Consider the following 19,268-nt stretch of genomic DNA (forward strand, 5'->3'; position numbering starts at 1 on the left):
ATCTGATGAGGCCCAGACACCAATCAAAACCGACAGGCAGTGGCTCTCCCGGCCCCACCTGGAGGTGATGGGGTCAGGCCAGAGACCAGACACCCACAAGGACTTGAACCCCTGAGGCTGCCTTACACAGTCAGGCCAGCAGGGCACCCAGCCTAGTAATGTCTGCTGCAACTGGCAGCCTCTCTCCAAGGCTCCAGGCAGAGGCCTTTCCTAGTCCTCATACCTTAAGTCATATTTGCTGAAGATGGCAGGGGTTGACACTGGGGCTTTCTGCACCCAAATATTCCCCCCCCCCCCGGCCACAGAAGTCGGACCAGCCCAAATCTTGAGCCCAAGGAACCCCCCACCTCCACCGCCTTAGAACAGCGTTGCCCCTTCTCCTACCACCAGGCCACCACCACCAGGCAGTCACAATACAACTCTGGTCTGTGCTTTTATTTGGCCCATCGGTATCAACAAATCCTGAGTCGCGTCTGGAGATTACCTCCCCTCCCCGCGTGCCCCCTCCCCCGAAGAGATGTCGCTAAAATTCCTGCCTTCGCTCAATCTTCAGCAGCTCAACTTCAAAGATTAAGGTTGCGCCACCTGGGGGGAAAAAAGAAAGGGACATCACGAGTGCAGGCTGGAGGGAGCGGTGCTGGGAAGAAGCACTACCCATCCCAGCCCCTAGAGCAGGTGCCAGAGGGCCCCTGGAAGCTTTGATGGCCCCACAGCTGACTGCCTGGAACTCGAGTGGGGCCACTAGGTTTTGATCCCTTCCATTCTCATCTCCTGGTTTTCAAAAGGCCAGTAGGGAGAAGGCAGGTTAAGAACATGGTATCAACACTTCGCTTGGGGTGGGGAGGAAGCCCCCGCCCATCTGTTCAGAATCCATAGCAGGACTGATTCCAAGGGGGAAAGGGCATGCACGATTTACCTGGGATTTTGGGTGGTGCTCCCCGGTCCCCATAACCTGTGAGCAAAGGGAGAAAAATGGCAAAGTTACCCAAGAGATCAAAGAGTTCCCATAGTGCAGGGATGGAGCGATCTGTGCGATTGTTGTGGGATTTCAACTCCCACTGACCCCTGCCAAAAAATGATGATGGCAACTCCTTAGAACATCTTGCCACTGCCACCTCCCTGGGGCACGTTCTGAACCCAGGAGCCCAATTTCTTCCCCCTCCCCATCCCACATTCCAGCTCCTCACCCAGCTCAGAGGGAATGACCAGCTTTCTCTTCTCACCCTCGCACATCCTAGAAAGACCAAAGGAACAGTATAAATTCCGTTACCAACCAAATACAGTACACGGCTTTGCTGCTGTATAAAAGCAACACAAAACAGGAGGGCTGGAATCTGACTCGAAAATAATTACTTCATTCATATCACTTAACCTTCCCTTCTAACGTTGCCTAGGGGCAGCTATCAATATAAAAATTACATACAAATGAAAAAGAAACCACTAAATGTAGTTAACACTGGAGAGAAACACAGGATAGATGAACCGTCCTGATTAACAAGACACTTTAATAAATAAAATGAGCCGGGACAGATGGATTTTCAAAAGACGGCAAAAGGTCATTAGAAGATGCCAGCTAGATCTCCAGGGTGCAATTGCACAGAGTGCTCTCCCCCAACATTCCCGCCAAAGGTGCCGCAGATGCAGTTGGAATACAGCAGAAGCCCTTCCTTGAGGTCATGCCCAGATTATGGAATTCTCTGCTCTTTATTAAAAAAAAAAAAAGTTCCAGGAGACCCAAATAAATAAAGTTTTAGGAGCTTTCAAGCATCCTTTGAGAAGGGAGAGTGAAAATCCGTGCTTCTGACTTGCCACTGGAGAAATTGCTTCTTTTCCCCGTTCGGGTGCTTGAAAACCAGCAACCACAACACAGCGGTCACTGCCACACCTGATCCCTGCTGGGAGGAAGAATTTACCCAAGCAAGCCCTGATCCCAGCCTTTAATGACTTGTCCAGTCCCCAAGGAGAAGATAAACGGCTGACCACGAGTCAGGCTGCTGTCAAACTCTGTCCCATCCTCCAGCTTGCCCTATGAGAGAGTGCAGATGTTAAAAGGGGTGTGAGCCAGCCAGGGTTTCTTCTTAAAACATCCAAGATGCTATGCTTATTATCCCAAAAGAAGAAGAGCCCTGTGAAGTAAGCCCAAAGAGAGCCCATCTAGTCCAGCACCCTGTTCTCACAGTGACCAACTGGATGCCTCAACAGGAAGGCCGCAAGCAGGACCCAAGCGCAACTCTTGAGAGCCAGTGTGGTGTAGTGGTTAAGAGTGGTAGTCTCGTAATCTGGGGAACCGGGTTCGCGTCTCAGCTCCTCCACATGCAGCTGCTGGGTGACCTTGGGCTAGTCACACTTCTCTGAAGTCTCTCAGCCCCACTCACCTCACAGAGTGTTTGTTGTGGGGGAGGAAGGGAAAGGAGAATGTTAGCCGCTTTGAGACTCCTTAAAGGGAGTGAAAGGCGGGATATCAAATCCAAACTCTTCTTCTCTTCCCACTTGTGATTCCCAGCAACAGACATTCAGAGACATACAGACAAGGGAGCCAGTGTGGCTAGCAGACACTGATAGCCTGGTTCCTCATGGATTTGTCTACTCTTTTAAAAGTCATCACTACATCTTAATAAAGTGAATTCCATAGCTTTAACTATGTGCAGTTTTAACTAAGCACATGTTTACAAACACCCTCCACAGCAGGAGGATGGCCCTCCTGTGGCCCGCCGGAGTCCAGTCATCACTGGACTACAACTCCCATCATGCTGGCTGGGCTGATGGGAGTTCAACAACATCTGGAGGGCTGAAAGTTCCCCATCCGTGCTCCACCCTAGTAAAGAAACCCCAGGGTGTCTCAGCCTTGCTCTCTCACTGACTGACTAACTCAGGGCACATTCACACATTAGCGTCTATCACTCAGTGATTCACTGCTCCACTGCAGAAAGTGACTCATAAGAACCTGAGAGGCGGAAGCCCTGCTGGGTCAGAGCAAAGGTGAGTCAGGTCAAGGGCCCTGTTTCCTAACAATGGTTAATGAAACGCCTGTTGAGAAGGCCACAAGCAGGACATGAAATTAATACACCCACCATCTTTTCCCCTGCTGGTCAGATGACCAGGGGCCCTCAACTCTGGAATCCTGCCACCATACAGAGCAGGGATAACTGCCAAATTGAGATGGTTTTAAAAGGGGATTATTTATTTACTTGGTACATTTCTGACCCACCCTTCATGATTCGATCCCAGGTCCACTTACACATAAATTTTTAATTTATAAAACAAACACATCCCTTAAAAAAAAACTTAAAAAGGGAGGACAAGACTATCAGTGGCTACCAGACACTAATCTCATGATGCAACCCCCAGGATTGTTTTTGAGTCCCATTAGCTGGGGGAAAATAGTGAGAGGCGGCTATTGCTGTCATGCTTATGGGATTCTCTTTTTTTTTTTTCATTTTTTTCATGCATAATTTTTATTAATTTGCATAATACAAAATACAAAAACAAAATATAAAAGTTCGATTCTCATTTTCACAGGTTTTTAAGTATGACTTCCTTCAACCTTTCCACAAATCATCCGTAATAATCTTTTATAAAAGTTCGCATTTCTTAATTTGTAATGCCATTAATCATTCTAGTTCTTCCATTTCTCTTTAGACAATACTCTTTTCTTTTTACAGAGCTCCTTTAAAGCCCACTAGTGTTATCTGTCCATCACTTAAATTTTCCAGATATTTCGTAAAACTTTCCCAATCCTTAATGAACCTCTGGTCTTTTGAATATCTAATTTTCCCTGTCATCTTATCCATCTCCGCATAATCTAATAGTTTTGCTCTCCATTCCTCAATTGTCGGTAGGCCCTCTGATTTCCAATTTTGAGCTAATAAGACTCTTGCTGCCGTTGTTGCATACTGGAACAGCTTGTGATCTTTCTTTTTTATCTCCCTTCCTACCAATCCCAACAGAAAAGCCTCGGGTTTTTTAACAAAAGTATATCTTAGAATTTTCTTCATTTCGTTATATACACTCTCCCAGAACCCTTTAACCTTTTGGCATTCCCACCACATATGGTAGAAGGTCCCCTCCCTTTCCTTGCACTTCCAGCATTTATTACAAGTTCCATACATTTTGGCTAATTTTGCAGGAGTCATATACCATCGGTAAAACATTTTCATTAAATTCTCCTTTAGTGTCACGCAAGCTGTAAACTTGAGATGTTTTTTCCAAAGTTTCTCCCATTCTTCAAAATATATATTATGACCGATATCTCTAGCCCAATATATCATTACTGACTTTACTTCCTCGTCTATTAAATTCCATTCCAATAACTGATTATACATTTTAGACAAAATTTTATAGTTGTTATTCAATATCTCAATCTGGAATCTAGAATCTTTATCAGCATATCCTTTGTCTTTAATGTCTTTCCTGAACATTCCGTTTATCTGGAAATAGTGCAGCCAATCATAGACTTTCTCTTTGACCTGTTCGTACGGCTTCATTTTCCACTTTCCTTCTTCTTTCATTAACAGTTGTTCATAGGTAGCCCAATTGTCCCTCATGTTAATCTTTTTAACGCTCATGACTTCTAGTGGCGATAGCCAATGGGGTGTTTTAGGTTCTAACATATCTCTGTTCCTCTCCCATACCTCAATCAGTGGACCTCTGAAAATATGATTTTCGAAGCCCCTGTGTACTTTTCTCCTCCCATGCCATAGATAGGCGTGCCACCCAAATCTGTTGTTAAATCCCTCTAGGTCTAGCACTTCCTTATCTTCCAGTTTTATCCATGTTTTGACCCAGCATAGGCATGACGCCTCATAGTACAATTTCAAATCTGGCAGGGCAAAGCCCCCCCTTTCCTTCACATCTGTCAACAGTTTAAATTTTATTCTTGGTTTCTTGCCCTGCCAGACGAATTTTGAGATCACCCTCTGCCAGTCTTTAAATATCTTTATACCCTTAATTACAGGAATGTTCTGGAACAGAAACAACACTTTTGGAAGCACACACATCTTGATTGTGGCTATTCTGCCCCAAAATGACAGTTTTAGCTTGCCCCATGTTTCAATATCTTTCTTAACTCCTTTCCATACTGTCTCGTAATTATTTTTGAATAAGTCTATGTTTTTTGGCGTTACCCATATTCCTAAATATTTCACCTTTCTGGCCACCTCTATTTCCGTTTCTCTTTGTAATTCTTCAGTTTTATCTGTATTCATATTCTTTACTATAATTTTTGTTTTCCTTTTATTTAATTTGAAGCCAGCCACTTTTCCGAATTGGTCAAATTCTTCGAGTACCTCTTTTATTGAATCTATTGGATCCTCCATTGTTACAAGCAGGTCGTCTGCGAATGCCTTAATTTTGTATTCGTTCTGCCCAACTGTTACTCCTTTTATCCCCTTATTTTCTCTTATTGAATTTAGGAGGGCTTCTAACACCATTATAAATAACAATGGGGACAGTGGACATCCCTGTCTTGTTCCTTTTGCTATTCTTATTTCTGCTGTCTCCACATTATTTATTATCAGTTTTGCCTTTTGTTCCGTGTAGATTGCCTTTACCCCGTTATAGAATTCAGTGCCAACCTCCATATATTCCAATTGTTTCAGCAGGAAATCCCAGATTATGTTATCGAATGCTTTCTCTGCATCCACGAATAACAACAAACCTTGTTTATCACACCTGTCAGATAAATATTCTATAATGTTTACTATGTTTCTTATGTTGTCCTTCATTTGCCTACCCGGCAAAAAGCCTGCTTGATCTTTGTGTATACTTTCTACCAATATATTTTTTAGTCTCCTTGCCAGAATTCCCGCAAAAATCTTGTAATCTATGTTTAATAGGGAGATCGGTCTATAGTTTTTAATCTGTTGTAAATCTGAATCCTGTTTGGGGATTAGTGTGATTAGTGCCTCCTTCCATGTCTCTGGTATTTCTCTTTCTTTAAGGATATTATTCATTACTTCTTGCAATGGAGTCAGCAAGACTGACTCCATTTCTTTATAATAGCTACCAGTAAACCCATCTGGACCTGGGGCTTTCCCTTTTTTTAATTCCTTTATTGCTTCTTTGATTTCTTCTACCTCAATTAGGGCACTCAATTTTCCTTTCTCCACTGTGGAAATCTTTTTTATATTCTTACATTTTAGAAATCTTTCTATTTTTCTCAGATTATTCCTTTCACTGTTTTTAAAAAGTCCTCTGTAGAAATCCAAAAAGGCCTTCCTTATTTCCTTGGGATTATTTATCTCTTCTCCCTCCACCTCGATTTTATTTATTGTGTTCTGTTCCTTCCTTTTTTTAAGCTGCCAAGCTAATAGCTTTCCTGATTTATTAGCATATTCGAAGCTTCTCTGTCTTAATTTTTTGACTTTCCATTCTATTTCCCTGTTTATCAACATTGCAAACTGAGATTGTAAAACTTTAATATTCTCTTTTATTCTCTTATTTTTGGGGTTTTTAGTTAATTTTTGTTCGTTGTCCATTATTTGCTGTAGAATTTCATTTTTCCCTTTTTCTCTTTTTTTATTCTTAATTGCACTCTGTTGAATGAAGAAACCCCTCATCACCGCCTTGCCTGCATCCCACACCACCTTTGGTTTTGTATCATTACCTAAGTTATCCTCGAAGTATTCCTTTAACCTTTTCTGAGCTTTCTCTACTATCTCTAAATCATCTAACAAGTAATCTTTCATTTTCCATCTGTATGATCTTTCTTCCAGCCCTTTCAGTTCCATTTTTACTGGGTTATGATCCGAAATCGTTTTGGCCTGGATCCCCACCCGTATAGATCTTGGTACTAGTTCTGCCGAGGTCCATATCTGATCTAATCTCGAGGATGAGTCATTGGGTTCTGAGTGGAAAGTATATTGTTTTTCCAGAGGGTATTTAAATCTCCAAATATCCACCAAATTACAGTTCTGAACCAATGAGAAGAAGGTTCTGGGTAGCTTTCCTTCTTTGCCCATTCCATCCCTTAACCTGTCCATCTCTAACGACACCACACCATTCATATCTCCCAATAGTATTATTTTCTGATCGACGTATTCAAATAGCTTTCCCTCTAACATCCTATAAAACTCCGATTTGTTATCATTAGGTGCGTATATCCCCACTATTATTAGGTTTTCTCCTTGCCAATTAATTTGAACTGCTACTACCCTCCCTTCTTCATCTTTGAAAATTTGTTGTGCTTCAATTTGTTTTTTGATATAAATAACCACCCCCCTTTTTTTACTTTGGTCTGACGATACAAATTCATTTCCTAATCTTTTATTAATCAAAACTCTTTTATGCTTCCTTGCTATGTGGGTCTCCTGTAAGCAGATAATATCTAAACATTCTTTCTTTAAGATGTACTCGATTTTATTCCTCTTTTTCTTATCATTCATCCCATTAACATTCCAGCTCCAAACTTTTAACACCATGGTAGTTTACCTTTGCAAGAAACTGCTATCTCTCTTTAAACTCTTTCCGCTCCCCCCTCCTCCTCTTCCTCTCCCTCTGTCCTCTCTGTTTCTTCTTCTGAGTCTTTCCTTCCTTCTGCCTCCTCACTTTTATCTTCTTCTTTTTGTATTTTCAGTTCTTTATATTTTCTTAAAAATTTACCGGTTTCTTCTGGACTTGTCAATTTTTGCCTCTTACTCTTGTAAGTGAAGGAAATTCCTTCAGGGAACTCCCATTTAAACTCAATATTATTCCTTTTCAGAGTCTGTACCAGTTCTTTATATGAGTCTCTGCGTTTTAGCAGCCTAACTGGAATGTCTTTGAAAATTATTACGTAATTTCCATCAATATTCAGCCTTTTCCCTCTGTTTTTTTGGAGAATCATATTCCTCATTTCCCTTTCTTTAAATGTAACTAAACAATCTCCTACAAATTTTTTATTTCTGGCTGAATGCTTATGGGATTCTCAGAAGGATCTAACTGCATAAAAGAGAGCTCTGCTGCATGAAGCCAGTGGCCCATCTAGTCTAGCACTCTGTTCTCAATGGGAAGCATGCGAGCAGAACCAGAGGGCAATGCTGCTCTCCCTAACTGTGATTCCCAGCAACACAGAATTCAGTAGCATACTGGCTGGCTGCTATGGGAAAGAGGAAACTGAACTAGGTAGCCTTTGGTTTGATCCAGAGGGGCTCTGCTTATGTTCTCTGGCCAAACATAGGTCTGGAAATTGCAGAAAGGAACGAGGTAGAGTAACCTCATGTCCATATGGTTGGAATCAAAGGGGGGTAAAAGCTCCACCCCCTTCTCCTCCTCACACAGGGAACACAGAATTTTTCTCTGGTTGTCCATTTCCTGCATTCAAATTGCCATGTAACACAGCAGTCATTGTGTGAGTCAGCAAGGATGCATGGCTGAAAAAAGCAGCTGAGCCAAGCATATGCTGCAATGGCAGCATTTAGTATTGGGTGCAGAATTCAGTTGCTTCAAGAATTCCTTTTTTAAAAAAGCTAAGCATCTAGTCCTTATGGTCACAAAAATTTCCGTCAAAGCCTTGGAGATACTCCTAGTGAAATCTCAGAGGGGTTGCTGAATTCAGATGTCAAGGAGTAGACAGTTCCATGAGACACAAGACACGTGTGCCTAATTTACAGTAGGATTCTTTTTTTCTTTTATTTCTTTCTGTTGAAGCTTTGAACTTGGGTCACCCACAGACGTCTGCCTTCCTAAACAAACCCAACCCCACCAACTTAGCAACCACACACACACCAATTTTGGCAGGAGTTGCTGACTCTCACTGCTTCAGGTCAGGGATGGGGAACCTGCAGGCCTTCCCGGCTGTTGGGGTCCAGCTCAGGGATGATGGGAGCTGAAGTTTTGCAATACCTGGAGGCAGGCAGGCAGGTCCCCCAGCCCTTCCCAAAGAGCCACAACTCTGTGATGAGAGAGCAGGGGCTGGAGTCTAGAAATGCATGGAAGGCCCGACAGGTTCTCCACTGGATTACAATTCACCCTTTGACAATTATGTCTCTCCCCCTTGGCTTCTGGAAAAGACCCCGCAAACCTCAAGGTGCTCAGCTAACACTGACCTGCCTTTCCACATCACGCCTGCAGCACTCACCGTATAATGCATGTGGAGCATATCACCCTTGCGGGACTTGATGGGGCAGTTGTCCACCCGCTTCTTGACCCCAATCTGGAGCTTCCGTTTGCCTTCCGTGCCCAGACCTAGCGAGAAGACTGCACACAGCGCCAAAGCGAGTAATGTTGCTCCCTGGCTCACCTGCATCGCATAAGCTCCTGGAAGGGCAGAAACTGGTTAGCTGGGGAGAGCTCTCTGTGGCTAAAAGTCTACTGTCACCACTATCTCTTGCTTTGTTGATCACAATGTTACAGGAAGGCGGAAATGGAGCTGGCTTCCTGGCAGTGGTGTCGCTGCCTTTTATCAGGAGGCAGGGGGAAGTTGGAGCTGTCTATGTGCACCAATGGGAGTACTTGAATGGCTCCACCAGGGTGCCCACACAGCCCTGATTTCCCCAACACTTCACCCCTCCCTATAAGCAGCAGTGACATTGCTGTTGGCAAGCAGGCGCGGCAGGCCTGCCCCACACTGGGCAAGCCACTTCTGCAGAAAGGGATCCATTCAGCAGCTGCCAGACATAGGGTTTGGTTCACTGTCCTTGTACATACAGGAAAAGGAATAATGGGGAAGAGCTCCAGTCCTTCCATGCCGACACATACCAAGACATGAGTTCTATTTGGGAAGGTCCACAACACAGTCATAAACACCTGCCTTGCATGCAGAAGGTCCCAGGTTCAACTGTCAGGTAGGGCCCTGCCCCGTTTTTCACATGGTGCCCCAATGAACAGAACAGACGCCTCCTCCCCATGAAGGCCCATCCTTGAATAACAGTAATTCATGCAAATTCAACACTCCCGCCCCAGTCGCCAGCACCCCCAGCTCCTACCCTGGCATGCAACAGCATGCGGTCCATTCAGGTCCCCCCGGGAGCCTCCGGACCCCGACTTACCCGTGCGGCCAGAGGCGCCTTGGACTCTGCTCCCTCCCCTGGTGGCAGCCGCCGCCACCCCACTCCAGATTCTCTCAAGGATACTGGGCTGTAGCCACCCCAGGAATAATCCAGCAAGGTCTCTCTGCTCCACCCTCCCTCCTCTACTCCCTAGTCCTCTAGACAGGATCTCCCCATATGAAATCATCCTTATTTCTAACCCTTTCCCTCAGGTATGAGCCTAGCATTTCCTCCCCCCTCCCTCCCAGGTGCAGTATCTCCCTCCCCCAACCCATGCCCCCCAAATAGACCCCCGCCCTAAGATACCCCATATCCACCCTCACCTTGCCCCCCTTTCCTAGGGCCCTCCTTACGGAAGGTCCAAACCCTGGTCTCCTCTGCTTCATCTTCTTCATTACAATTTGTCACCTTGGCCCAGACCCACATGATCCCAGCCCCAGAGGGATCCCTCACCTTGTGAATCCAGACATCCCCGGGACCCCCACCCGCAGGAACTGGCTTCTCTCGGGGGATCCAGACCTGGCTACGTTCTGGGGAACAACCGACACCCCTAGATTCGGGCTTCCACTCTCTCTGCCTCCCCTGGGGACTGGCTTCCCGTTGCAGCCACGGCAGCCCCATCCTATCAGAGGCCCTGGCTGGCTTGCGGGGCACCCAGACCTGCCCAGAAGCCTCCGCAGGGTCCCGGTACCACTCCTTCTGGACCCACATCCCAGCTCCCCTTACAGGATCCCTCTGGGGACCCACATGCCCCAAGATCCCCCCGGAGTGGCTGCGGCTGACGCCCCGCGCCGGGAACTCTGGTTCCTCGCCGCCTCTTCCCCTGACCACCCCGGGGCCCCCCGCACCCAACTCCCAATCCTCCCTGTGAGAGAGCTGGGTCCCCACCTCTTTGGGGGCGCCCTTTCCCTTCACGGCCACAGCCACGCAGGACTCGCAGACCCCCACGCACCACGAGGCTCTCTTCTCCTGCCTCGCTGCTTGGCTGCTCCTCCCTGAGCCGGGCGGAGGGCGGCCCAGGCTCTCCAGGCTCCCGCTGCCTGGGGGGCCCCCAAACCCACGAGGCCCCCATCTGCTCATCGTGACTCTCCTCGGGCCACCCTGTCCCTGCGGGGCCTTCCCCACGGCTGGGGCCTGGATCCCCCCATTGTCAAGGGCCCCCACGCCTGGACCCCAGGACACCTGGGTCCCTACGTCCCTCCGCTCCAGCTTCCGTGGCTCCTGCGTTGCCGCCGGCCCTGCGAGGCCCTCCTCGCTACCAGCCACCCCCCACTTGGGTGCGCCGGACGCCTGGGTCCCTTCGGGCCTGCTGGAGCCTCCCCGCTCCCTCCATCCCGCCTCTTGGGGCTGCCCCATATCTAGGTCCCCAGGCTGCTGCCGCCGACCCTCGCTCGGTCCAAAGCTCCTGGGCGCCCCCCTTCCCTGTCCCCCCGTCTCCTCAGGACCCCCCATCCGCCCCCCCTCCTCACCTCTCCTTTCCTCAACGGATACCACCCCCCTCTGCGCATGCGCGCCTCGCAACGCTGATTTGCCTAACAACAAGGGAAGCAGCCATGGGGTCCGCCATGTTCCCTCGCCCGCCCCGAGGCAGGTTGGCCGCCGTCACATGATCGGCGCGGCCCCACGTGACAGGCGCTCGGCTAGCTATTTTATAAAAATCAATGACCGGCATTACGATTCTAGTTCTCTTCTCTCGGGACATGGGAGAAATAATCAGAGAAATAAAGGCATGCCCCCCCTCAAAATACAAAAAATATAACGGCCACGGCTCGCACGTGACAAGGGCAAGGCATCACTTCCGTTCTGGGCTGAGGCATATGAGCTGCAGTAGGCGCGCTGACGTGTGAGAGCGCCCCCTGGTGTTGGAGTGGAGAAAGGGGGCTCCCCGGCCTCTCTGAAAGTGGCCTCGTCTTTAGCACGTGGCTCCGATTATGATGATGATGATTACCCCGCCCATCTGACTAGGAGGGCCCTAGCCACTCTGGGCGGCTTCCAACAAATAAGCCTGTTGTGAAATGAGCCTCTTGGTGAAATACAATTTTTTGGAACATATTTCCCCAATGCGATTTTATTTTTTAATTGTTTATTAAATTTATTTTTCTTTCTCCCCACGCATTGTAAAACCTACATTTCAGCCAGCTCCCAAGTGGTTAACAATAAAAATTGATTTTAATTTTTAAAAAAATCATTGGGCAAAATCTTCCTTGGCGTGCACTTTAATGTATTCATTGATTTAATATTTTTCATTTATTTCAGCAGCCCAATGCACACTGACGTTGGAGCAAATCTCACTGATGGGAAATGGGGCTTACTCCCCAGTAGACAATCATAAGTGATTTCCTACCCCCCCCCCCCCGCACAGTCAGGTGAATTTCGGAACACAAGAACCTGCCTCAGATCTTGGATCTATCTAGCTCTCGGTCTACATTGACTGGTAGTGGCTGTCCAGGATTTCAGTCGGGTCTTTGCCAGGGATACGTGGAGATGCCAGGAATTGAACCTGGAACCTTCTGCATGCAAAGCAGATGCTCTACCGCTGAGCTATGGCCCTTCCCCAAATGTGCTGTACCCACTGCATTGCAGCCTTTCCTTGTATGATGCAAACCAAACTGGAGCAAGAGGAGGGGGTCATTCACCCCTGATACTCTAGTATTTTTGTGCGCCAACACCCATCCTCCCTCCCTAGCTTTTAGTAGTGGCCTTGGGAAAGGTGGCTGCGGAGGGAGATTTCTCCCCCCAACTCAACATTCAGGCCTCCAACTGGACTCTGTAAATATTGACTCTTCCAAGGTTAGGGCCAAAGTCTGCTTGGAAACCCCACAGGGCAGCTTTTCCAAATGCCCATTCCTGGGAAAGACATGGCTCTGTGTCCCAGGCTGCCCATAGGACATGAACCCAAGTTAGGAGGCCCCACAGTTCCCCACCACTTCCAAGAATCTTGTTTCTGAATGTGGCCAAAGGTCACTCTCATCCGATGCCCTGTTTCCAAGGCCAGCCAGTCAGATGTTTTTCGGGAAGACCACAAGCAAAGGGATGGAGGAAACAGTCCTCCCCTGTAATTGGCCTCCCTGTTCTCTGGATATTGTGCCTCTGGACATGGAAGTTCTATTTTAGCTGTGGCAGTAAGGCTGGTTCCAGAAGGTTGGCAGCGCTTGGTATTTACCAGGGCCCCAAGACCCATGGCGCTGCAACATCTTCTTCGAACAAAACACCCAGGAAGATCAGGAGTAGCCTGGGAGAAGTCTCAGTTTGCACATCATGGCTGTTCCAAATTATGGGGGCCCAATGAGAGTTCAGTGCCTGAGCCCACTCCCAAATCCTGGAGCCATCGATTTTCCTCCATGGATGTGTCCTATCCCATTTCAAAGCCAGGGAAAGCAGTTCACCACCACCTCCTGAGGCAGCCAATTCAATAAATTAACAATGTACTATGTGATGAATTAAATTTATTTTGGCTGTCCTGGATGTCTTGCCAGTCAGTTTTGTTGGCTAGCCCCGAGTTCATTATTACAAGAGAGGGTGGGTAAATCGCCTTCCTCCCCACTTTCTTCACGCAACACATGCTTTTATCATCCTCTATCGTGCTTCTCTTGGGCGTCTTTGATTCTTAACCCAGGGACGGGGGACCTCAGCCCCAGGGGACACATGTGGACCTCCACAGCCCTCCATCTGGCCCTTGGGACTCTCCCCAGGCCACACCTCCTCCAGAGCCCAGCTCTGCAACCTCCTTGAGGGTTTTGCCTGGCTGGAATCTGTCCTTGAACTGTGATAATGCTCTTGCTTATCTGGATGGGGAATAGAATGTGTATATAGAAACCAACCAATTGCACAAAGGTAAGATTTACATTTGTTACTCTTTTGCCTTTGGCCCCGCCCACCACTGACATGTGGCCCCCAGGAACTTGTCAAGAATAGAATGTGGCCCTCAAGCTGAAAAAATGTTCCCCACTCCTGTTTTAACTGAAAAGTCTGTGAACTAGAGTTGTGAGGAGACTGCTATTCCCCTCCCACAGCTACAATTCCCTGGGAAAAGGGATTGGTGGCTAAATCACTCGGGGTATTCTTTTGGTACTGACATGCTTGCCACCCTGGGATCCTTTGGAGGAATTAGAGTACTGTACAGTAAGCCCACAACCTGCGTGCATGTATCTTGTGCACATTCAGCCTTATGGACTTGGGAAAGATTAAAAAATATACAGTATATATTAAGGGGGCAGATAGGGGAAAAAAGACTTCTGCAATCCCAACTGCCATTGCACACAATGTGTTTTGACTATGTGCAATTTTGGCTTTAGGTGCAATCCCTGGAATATAACCCCTGTGTAAGTTGCTGGCTTATAAATTTATAAATTTAGCAAAATAATAATAATTAGGGTTGGCCCAGGTCAGGAGCACCCCAGACCCCGAGATTTCAGGGCCCAAAACTAAGACCTAGAGGAGGCCACTGGTGTCATCATCAGGGGCGGCCCATCCATTAGGCAAGATGAAGCCACTTGCTTCAGGCAGCAGATCTGCCTCCCTGCCCCGCCTCCCTATTGTGCTGCTGCCAGCCCCAGCAGGCTTTCACCCGTGGCCCACATAACCCCACTGCCCTTGCCACTGCATCAGGGCAAGACTGGTGGCAGGGTGTAGGCAAAACCCCTCGGGCCAGCCCTGGGGGTCATAGGGAGACAAGCCCTGGTGTTGTCATGGGGGTGGGCCCTGGTGATTCTTCCTTTGCGTTCCCTCCCACCACTGAGCCCTGGAGACGGAGGTTCATTGGGAGAGGGGAGGGGAGGAGGGCAGATCCCTCAGAGAGTCTGTGCAATAATTTGGAGCTGGCTCCTGCTGGACTAAAACTTGCAAGCTGCATGTGTAGTCTTCTTGATCAATTTTTTTTCAGGCACGCTCTCCCACGTGGAGATTTGAGCCCTCCCCCTGCCAGCTGGAAGGGGCCAAGCAAACCTGGAGGCTTCAGGGCAGCCCTGGAGGTCTGGCAGCCCTAGGAATAATAGATAGCAGAGTATGGTATGTGACCTGGTCAGGAGAGAGGGGGAGGCAGGAAGCTCCCGGGCACACGTCAGCCAAAGAAGGGGAAGGGTGAAATATTGTGCAGAGGCCCAGGCGCCAGAGCCGAGGCTGTGAACACACTCAATGCAAACCCTTCCAAAGAGACCACCACAATATATTAGACATATATGGTCTGGAGACTAGCCGATAGTGAAATATGTAAATACTTGCAAGTGTGACAAAATGAGCAGAAAGGAGAGAGGACCACGGACACGTCATCTCAAGACCAACCAGCCGTTCTAAAGACAAGACCTTCAAAGGCAGCCGTGCTGCCAGCTCAATGCAGTTTTGCGATGCGATTTAGCCATATATGTCAAAGAGCAAGTGTCTGTTTCCCAGCCTCTGTTTTGGTGGACAATTTTGGCCACGAGTTAGAATTGACACCCCCCTCCCCCCAGCACCCTTGGCTCTGTCACTGTCCCTGGTCCAGGAACCAGACTCACAGAGATGTGAAAAGCAATGCTTTTCTTGCCGTGCCACAAAGGGAAATCTAGTCTCTAGTTCAGGGGTCAACGGGCCAAACCTAATTCACAGGCCAAACATCAGACTTCCCCATTTGTCCCGCCATGCCATTTTTCTGCACCAATGGCCAACTGCCCCACACCCTGATGTCATTTTGTGGGGAAACTGGCTGGTGTACCTGAACATGAAGTAGGATTGACCCATCCTGTTCAGGAAGTCTGGTCCTGCTTGGGCCACTCCCAAGGGCCAACTTGGACAAATGGGTGGGAAAACCCACCTGCCAATCACCTTACATCAATGTAGCATCAGATGATGGGCATGTGGGCCGTCCCACCTACCTGTTAAAAGTCAGTCTTCTGGGAAGGTGGGTGGAACATTCAGAGAGCTGTAGATCTTTGTGAAGGGCTGGGGAACCTGCCTCCTTCCAGATATTGCTGGACTACAGTTCCCATCATTCCTGGCCATGCTGGCTGAGTCACGAGTCCAGCAACATTTGGAGTGCCCGCGTGTAATTATCTGGATGGTAGGGCTTTGCCCAGTGATATGCGGACGAAGGAAGAAATGACAAGCCTTCCCCTGAGCACATGAGGAGTGCATAAGCACACACAGTTTCTAGGATTCAAAGGCTTCCAAGTTGAAGAACCCGTGGATTCCGCAAATGGGAAGCCTTTGGAGTCCTCGCACGTCCCCGTTTAGGATCAAACTGCTTGTTGTTACAGAGCCAGCTCCTTATTCTTCATGTGAAACTCACACAGCCAGGATCCCCCCACCCGACAGACACACACACACACACACACACACACACACACACACACTGACACACACAGCCGGCATGGGCTGGGGAATCCATGCGGAGAAGCACGTCTCCGCCTGGCACTGCCAACGCTGGGCATGGCTGGGCCCATTCAGCCAGCCTGGGAAAGAAAGGAGCGAGGGACTCAGTCATTCACGGGCCCTGAAAAGAGGAGTCGAGTTCCACGGGGCTGGGGAGGGCCAGAGGGAGGGCTCTGTGCTAACAACAGCAGCCCAACTGGAGCTGCAGGAAAAGCCTGGCACTTTTTCGCCCTGGCCAAAATACCTTGCCAATTTATAAACAGCTACCCATTAGCCATAATAGCTAAATGGGAACGGTGGAGCAGCAAGTAGACATGGAGCCAAATGGAGCCTCCACAAGCAGGGACAGTCTACTCTATACCAGATGCTGGCAGTGGGAGGGCGGCACAACAGGAGGAGATGGCTATTGTCTCCATGCCATGCTTTGTGGGCTTCCCAGGGGCGTCTGGCTGCTGACCACTGATGGAAGCAGGATGCTGGGGCAGGTAGAGGGTAGACTCTGGATTTTTATATCTCTGTGGCCTGGCAGAAGACTTGCTTGTCTCTTCCAGAAATGCAAAGAATGCCCTTCTTAGAATGAGGCAGCCTCCTCTAGGATGTAACAGGGATCCCTTGTGGATACTTTCCCATCCATTCATAGCACCGCCACCCACTTTTTTCCTTTTGCGAAACCTTTGGCAGAAAGTCTGCTTCCGTGTATTCAGCAGCAGCTGGGGCTAAATATGTTTCACTGAAATATTCCACCAGCACTCCTTTACCCCGTCTGCATTTCCTTCCTCTGCCCTGAGGCAATTTCTAATTTGTAAGCTTGCCCCCTTTTACTCTGTCAAACACCATTGAGATCTATAAGGTGTGGGGGACCTTTGGCTCTCCAAATGTTGGTGAATTATAAATCCCCTGGCCCTGCCCATGCTTGATGGAGCTGATGGGAGTTGTAGTTCATCAACATCTGGAGGGCCAAGGTTCTCCACATCTGCTGTAGATGAATAGAGATTAAGGTTTTAATGCCACAGTAAACATGCACGTGCCTGGGATGTTTCCACTAATAGCAACTTGGTGGGGTGGGGGGGAGTGGGAAGGGTTTTGATTCAAGAAATGGCACAGGAGAAAGGGTGAAATACAAATTTCCTCTTTCCTTGAGATTTTCCAGATAAGCTGGCCACTAGAAGTACCTGTAATTAAGAACATGCACCTGAGTTTGATTATTTCCTCCTTCCCACCCATTTTCCTTTTGTGCTATGTCTTTTTAGAATGTAAGCCTGAGAGCAGCCATAAATGTCTCATTTACGGTTGCCTATATGCTGCTCTAGAAGTCTTTATTTGGCTGAAGAGCAAAATAAAAATTATTTAAATAAATACATAAAATAAAATAAAGCCTATCTTCCCTGAGCAGCATTGCCCTGGCCAAAATTAGAGTCCCTTCTGGCCGCCATTAGGTAAATTGGGGGGGGGGGGTGTATGGGAAGTCTGCTCACAAATCTCCTGCACAAATAGCATTGCATTTGCTCATGCTTATTCCTAGGGATGCGGGTGGCGCTGTGGTCTAAACCACAGAGCCTAGGGCTTGCCGATCAGAAGGTAGGCAGTTCAAATCCCCACGACGGGATGAGCTCACGACGGGATGAGCTCCCGTTGCTCAGTCCCTGTTCCTGCCCACCTAGCAGTTTGAAAGCACGTCAAAGTGCAAGTAGATAAATAGGTACCGCTCCGGCGGGAAGGTAAACGGTGCTTCCGTGCGCTGCTCTGGTTCGCCAGAAGCGGCTTAGTCATGCTGGCCACATGACCCAGAAGCTGTACACCGGCTCCCTCAGCCAAGAAAGCGAGATGAGCACCGCAACCCCAGAGTTGTCCAGGAATGGACCTAACAGTCAGGGGTCCCTTACCTTTACCTATTTTTTATTCCTTCAAACGTCTTGCTTTCATTTAACTCCAGATTCAACATTTGAATTGACCGCTCCTAGGGGCAGGGGGCTTACCTAACATCTGCTCTAACCTGTTAAGCATCATATATATTGCTAGCCTGTTAATTGTTAAGTTGGAGCTGCAACAAGATGCTGCAGCACAGCAAGATGTTGTTTGAGAATCCAGCTAGCTGTGCCCTATTCCAGAACACTCCATTCCATAGCCACCTAATAGTCAACCACCTTTCTGTGGCCATTGAGTATGATCAGTCCTTACTGGAGTGTTTTTGGGGTTTCCCCCGACTTAGGATTCTTTTCCCAAATCTTTTGTGTGTGTGCGTGCGCAAGGGGGAAATAGCTGCTCTGTTTGGTGTTTGTGTATGTCAATACATGCATTCATTTGTTTGAGTGAGCAGGCTTATCAACGGTCACTCATTAGCTGAAGTGCCCTGGGCTTCATAAACATTTAAGTAAAGTCAAATTTCCCCAGATATTTAACCCTGGAAGCTATTATGAACTGTAACACTTTCACTGTAAAATCCAAAATTCCTTTGAAAATACAGCTGAACTCACCCCACACATTGCCTCCTTCTCCCCACCTTGTCCTAATTTAAATTTAGGAGCATAGGAATCTGCCTTCTACTGAGTCAGACCATTGGCCCATCCACCTCAGTATTGTTTACTCTGACTGGCAGCTGCCCTCAGGTTTCAGGCAGGGAGTCTCTCCTAGCCCTTCCTGGAGACGCCATGAGGGACTGAGCCTGGCACGTTCTGTTTGAAATTTAGATGCTCCATCACTGAGCTACCATGAGGCTTGACCTTTGCCGCTGTGACTCTGTCAAGCGGGGTTGGAAACATGGCACCCTTGGGTGCACAGGTAAGCCACAGAAGCCTTTCCTGGTGCCCACAAGGTCCCCTGCTGAAATCAGGCTAGCTCAAACTAGACGGCAGACTGTGCTTGATCTGCAGTGTGTGTGTGTGTGTGTGTGTGTGTGTGTGTGTGTGTGTTGCCCACAACAACTTCTCTGGTTTGTAAATGTGCCCACTAAAATGGGCG

The 19,268-nt window shown here is 48.0% G+C and overlaps 1 protein-coding gene across 4 annotated transcripts; it reads right to left on the reverse strand.

Annotated features, from left to right (window-relative positions):
* Window positions 1-420: 420 nt before the first annotated feature.
* Window positions 421-11,580, reverse strand: LOC308465560 (peptidyl-prolyl cis-trans isomerase FKBP2-like). 4 transcript variants are annotated; one of them, XM_080985556.1, is made up of 6 exons: window positions 11,435-11,580; window positions 9,056-9,234; window positions 1,914-2,026; window positions 1,188-1,234; window positions 917-952; window positions 421-585 (listed from the first exon to the last, which is right to left on the reverse strand). In XM_080985556.1, exons 2-6 carry the CDS (start codon window positions 9,221-9,223, stop codon window positions 524-526), a joined length of 426 nt encoding a protein of 141 aa, XP_080841682.1. In that variant the 5' UTR covers window positions 9,224-9,234; window positions 11,435-11,580; the 3' UTR covers window positions 421-523. The 4 variants fall into 4 exon arrangements, with proteins under 4 accessions (XP_080841682.1, XP_080841681.1, XP_080841679.1 ...); XM_080985555.1 differs by lacking the exon at window positions 11,435-11,580 and adding an exon at window positions 10,854-11,355; XM_080985553.1 differs by lacking the exon at window positions 11,435-11,580 and adding an exon at window positions 10,289-10,756.
* Between the last annotated feature and the right edge of the window lie 7,688 nt (window positions 11,581-19,268).

The sequence above is a fragment of the Podarcis pityusensis genome (genome assembly GCF_964106645.2).
Source record: "Podarcis pityusensis genome assembly, chromosome: 16".
NCBI lineage: Eukaryota > Metazoa > Chordata > Lepidosauria > Squamata > Lacertidae > Podarcis > Podarcis pityusensis.